General features: G+C 46.2%; 1 protein-coding gene across 2 annotated transcripts in view; it reads right to left on the bottom strand.

Moving 5' to 3' along the window:
• Positions 1–5,000, bottom strand: part of LOC134458075 (mediator of RNA polymerase II transcription subunit 13-like) — a 188,321-nt gene that overhangs the window by 14,545 nt on the left and 168,776 nt on the right. For both annotated transcript variants that reach the window (XM_063210182.1, XM_063210183.1), the window contains exons 21-22: positions 2,279–2,513; positions 474–783 (exon numbers count right to left, since the gene is read on the bottom strand). In XM_063210182.1, the coding sequence (XP_063066252.1) occupies positions 474–783; positions 2,279–2,513 (545 nt within the window). The remainder of the gene's footprint in view (positions 1–473; positions 784–2,278; positions 2,514–5,000) is intronic.

The raw sequence follows: 5,000 nt of genomic DNA, 5'->3' as shown, positions 1-5,000 counted from the left end.
GGGGCAAGCCATGCAGACCTAAAATACTAATGACATAAGTATTTATAATATAAAATATAATAGACTACATGAATAATTAGGTCAAAACCTGCTATAGCCAATCACGCATATTGGGTGGGCATCGAATCAGCCTTTCCTCTATTATTGCACTAGAAATGGTAAAGAACATTGCACAGAGATTGTGCACAAAAGCCTGAAGATCAAGAGTGAAATGCCGCTATTTGACTTGTCATTATTACATGGTTGCATAAAACCTCAGGCATCAATTCAGCCATCGTTTTGGTCCCTCGCTTGAGGGATATTGTAGTATTCCATAGTGGAGTATACTGGAGAGTTGGTAGGACAAAACATCATTTGACAACAGTAGAGTACAGCACAGGGAGTCTAAGTAGGGATAGCCTACGTAGAGGCACTTAGTATGTAATTGCAAGCTAGCAGTGGTGTGCATAGTGCTGGTACAGTAAGCATCTGACCTCTCTATGCTCTCTGTGGGCTGGGCTGGTGCCGGCATGGAGTTCACCCCCGTCTTGGCCTCCGCACTGCCACCCTGGCCCACCTCTCCGCTAGCCTGCTGTCCTGGGCCTGAGCCCAGCGACGAGCCACCTGTGCTGGATGCAGTCGCCCCGCTCTCCCCCTCTGCAGCTCCAGAGCCTGGAGCAGTCTGGCTGGAGGAGGAGGAGGAGGAGGAGGAGGAGGAGGAGGAGGCTGGTTGCGTGGGGGCTGGCTGGGCTTTGGGAGGTATCAGGAGGCTGGAGTCTATTGAAAGGCCAGAGAGCTGGGGAGCTGGAGGGAGAGGATAAAAGAACGCGGGAGAGAGAGAGAGAGAGAGAGAGAGAGAGAGATAGCAAGAGAAAGCGAGAGAATGAAGAGACAGAGAAAGAGAAAGAGAAAGAAAGAGAAAGAGAAAGAGAAAGAGAAAGAGAAAGAGAAGGAGAAAGAGAGTTATTAAAAGCAGTGCCAGAGACAATGTATAATAATGACACAAAACACAAAAGCAAGAATCCTGTACCAATATCCAATCCATCTAGACCAGTGTTTATCATTACATATGTAATTTTCAGGCATCTCTTTAAGATTCTTTTTCGATCATGGTTCATGTGCCTCATAGGCGTACAGTACAGCTGATAAAAATATCAAGACAAAAGCCGACTCGTGGAAAAAGGTATGCCGCTATAGTATGCTCACTATACTGGCAGTGACATTTCTCAATGACACACAATATGCTGATAAAGGGCTTTGGTGCCCTACTCATGAACTCTCTCAATTCTCTACTGTAGTATATCACACAGTGCCCCCTTGTGGCTATTGCAGACACTCTCTGTACCCTGCCATTGCTCCCCTCTCTCTCTCTCTCTCTCTCTCTCTCTCTCTCTCTCTCTCTCTCTCTCTCTCTCTCTCTCTCTCTCTCTCTCTCTCTCTCTCTCTCTCACACACACATGCTGTCTTTTCCTCCGCCTCTCTCTCCCTCTGCTTTTAAAACAAGTTCATTAATGTTTTAATGACATCTGGTGTGAAAGAGGCTTCTTACCCAGCAGATGGCAGCATGTGTGTACGTCGTCGACTAGAGTGAGAGTCCTACTGCTGTCTCTCTGTATACACACTCCACACACCCCGTCTCTCTCATTCCCCCAAATAACTGGCCCAGTCTCTGGCATCATGTATGCAGTTGTAGAGTTTGATTTTACCATCCCTCTCACTCTCTCCATTTTTACCCAGTGTTTGGCAGCATGTACAGTATGTGTGTGCTTAGAGCAGGGGTCTCATCTGAAGTGGGCCAGACCAGTAATGTCATTGCGAAATATGGCAAATTTCTGCTTCATAACAGAATGGCATGGTAGTCAATGATCTGAAGGTGGATGTTAAGCGGGTAGATCAGGATCATTGACTGCAAATGGTGAGCAAAAATGGCACATTTGTTCTCAAGATCCGAAAACCTGACCTGCAACTTTGTAATGGGTTTGACACTTACTTATGCATTAAGACACGGCTTTATAAATATGCTGTTACCAGAATGGCAATGACTAAGTCGTAGCGCATTACTAAAGGCAGTTGTGTTATGTCACAGTATTGCAGCGCTATGGTAGTTCACTTTTCAATGTCTATTGCCGAGTGCCTCAGACGGTACAGCGCGCATTAAGGGGCTACTTTTTTTTCTCTACAAGTCTGGGGCCAGATGAAACCATTTGGTGGGCCACATCTGTCCCCCGGGCTTTATGTTTGACACCCCTGGCTTAGAGTTTATAATGTAGCCTCCCACCTCCCTGTCCTCCATCCTTACCGAGTGTTTGGCAGCATGTGTGTGCGTAGAGTTTGAGTTTGCGCATGTTGTCGTCCTGCTGCTGTCCGCTCCAGTGCCCCGTGAACCACTGCTCCACTAGCCCCTCCTCCTCTTCTGTAGGCTCCGCCTCTTCCGATTTGACCCCTGCACCATCAGCATCCCGCTTCTCTCCAACAAGCACCACTCCATCGCGGGACACCTTCGCCAGCGGACGATGCTTACCCAGACGACACGTCTGTAGAGGGGAAGGAGAAGTAGAGAGAGGGAGAGAGAGAGAGAGAGAGAGAGAGAGAGAGAGAGAGAGAGAGAGAGAGAGAGAGAGAGAGAGAGAGAGAGAGAGAGAGAGAGAGGTAGAGAGAGAGAGAGAGAGAGAGAGAGAGAGAGAGAGAGAGGTAGAGAGGGAGAGAGAGAGAGAGAGAGAGAGAGAGAGAGAGAGAGAGAGAGAGAGAGAGAGAGAGAGAGATGTTGAGAGAGTGAGGAAAAAGCAAAATATCAAATGTCAGTGCTTAGATGATGCTTTGACATAGGCCTACACCTTAGTCAAACATCAGATTCACCAGCGTACAACCAAGAACACTTCAGGCTTAAAGGGGTATGCCACTATTTTGGGGCTTAATACAGTGCTAGATGGATCCATTGACTTTCACTAGCTTAGCGACATATTCCCTCTTTTAACTTGTCTTAAAGCAAGACAACGCTTCACATGAAAAATAAGACACTTTACCAACTTTATAAACCCCAGCCAACGATTTTAACTGTATTAAACCCCAAAATAGTGGCATACCCCTTTAATCACAAACACTGTAGCACAAAGATCATGACCAGGACAGCCAGAGAAATCAATAGATTTCCAACAGCTTATTATTAACTGTAGGGCAGTGTGTTTAGTATTTACTGTAGTGTGCTCAACTGATGAGGGAGCTGGAGCTGCAGACCAGAGGTGAGATGCCAGACTGCGAGAGGAGCAAGTACCGCTGCAGATACCGCTGCCCCGGAGCCAACGATTGAAGTGCAGCACGGTTGGGGTGCAGACAGGGGCAAGGGGGCAACAATACATTCTGGGGCCAACAAGAGCACATGAAGAGTTCAGATGCAAAACCCCCTAACTCCATTTCTGAAGACCTGCACTTCTATATTTTTAGAGAACCCCGTTGTTGGTTTGGTTTACATTTATGTACTTGATAATACATATAAATAGTTATATTACATAAATAAAATAAAAAATATGCAATTTTGATAGCTTTGTATGAAATAAAAATGAATTAAGATTATTTTCTGAAAAGGCACTTAGGGGGTTTTGCATCTGAACTCTTCACATTCAGACAGGGGTTAGGGACAAGGGCCAACCATCAATTCTGGAGCTCCGAAGAGAGCACTTGAGAATAGGGGCATGGGGCTAACACCGTTCACTGGCAGGCAAGAGAAGGGGCATTCCTAAAGTACTAGCTGTGAGAGTGAGCCTCACAGTATTGGATGCTGGACTTAGAGAGGAGGCGAGGGAGGAAATATTGCTGCCAGGGGGTCGACAAGGAGGGCGCTCACAGGGGCAAGGCGGTAACACACTGTGCACACTGGTACAGTAGGGGCCGAGGATGGAGTCCAGCCTGGGTCATATCCCAATACTTCTCTATTTCTCTCTCCCACTCAATTCCTGTCCCATTCTTCACTTTCCAATCCAAATTGAGGCAGAAACGGCCAAACACATACTTTAGAAAAAATAATAGGAGCACTTGGACAGAGGCACGGTGGGCAGGAGCTGAAAGCATTGCTGCAGCTAGCTGTGAGAGTGGACCTCTCTTGAAAGCCTTGAAAGCCTTCCCGCCAACGTTGCCCTACAGCAGTGATTCTCAAAGTGTGGTCCGGGGACCACTAGTGGTCCGCGACAGAGCTCAGGTGGTCCACAAGGGGATTTCTATTTTTCCAAGACAAGCTAGCAGTAGGCTATATTTGTAACAGTATTGCAATGCTATGCTATAGCTGAAGTCTCATTTTCACCACAATAAGACAGACTTGAATAAAAGGTATGTGATCTGCATCGAAATTAGCAGTGTCAAATTAGCACCCGTCAACTGTCAATTCAGTTAACAGGTGGTCCTTGAACATTTTTGGGGGGACTAAGTGGTCCTTGGTCTGAAAAAGTTTGAGAAACACTGCCCTACAGCTAGACTTTACAGCAGGCTGTGAACGCTCTACAGGCCTCGGCTCTCATGATCTCCACTTGGCCAAAACACGCTCTCTGTTCTCCACACACATACCGTATGCATTATAGGCTTTAATCCTGACCTGACCTGACTGAGCAGTCAACAATATATAGAGCTTAACAAAATGAAAATGACAACCCCGGCAAAAAATGTAACACGCGAGTTGAATATATATATATACCAAAAGGTATCTGTAATGGAAGCTACCCTCATATCAACCTCTCACTTTGGACTGTTCAGCCTAACAAACTGGAGATGACAACAGAGCTCAGAAGAATGTAATGCAATACGAGAACTGAAAAATGAAATGAAAAATATATCAGCTGAACAAGCTGAAAACTCCCCAGCCTCGCCTTTCATCGAAATCAATCAGCGCCTCACTTTGATGTATAACTATATTAAGTGTATCTCCCATCCTCTTTCACTTTAACTCTAACTCCAACGCTATCCGCTTTCCTCAACCGCCTTCAATTCTCCTCAACTCATCTCATCCACTCCCTCACACTATGCTGAGCAGAGCT

The sequence above is a fragment of the Engraulis encrasicolus genome, chromosome 11 (assembly GCF_034702125.1).
Source record: "Engraulis encrasicolus isolate BLACKSEA-1 chromosome 11, IST_EnEncr_1.0, whole genome shotgun sequence".
NCBI lineage: Eukaryota > Metazoa > Chordata > Actinopteri > Clupeiformes > Engraulidae > Engraulis > Engraulis encrasicolus.
This window is presented reverse-complemented; position numbering and strand designations above follow the sequence as displayed.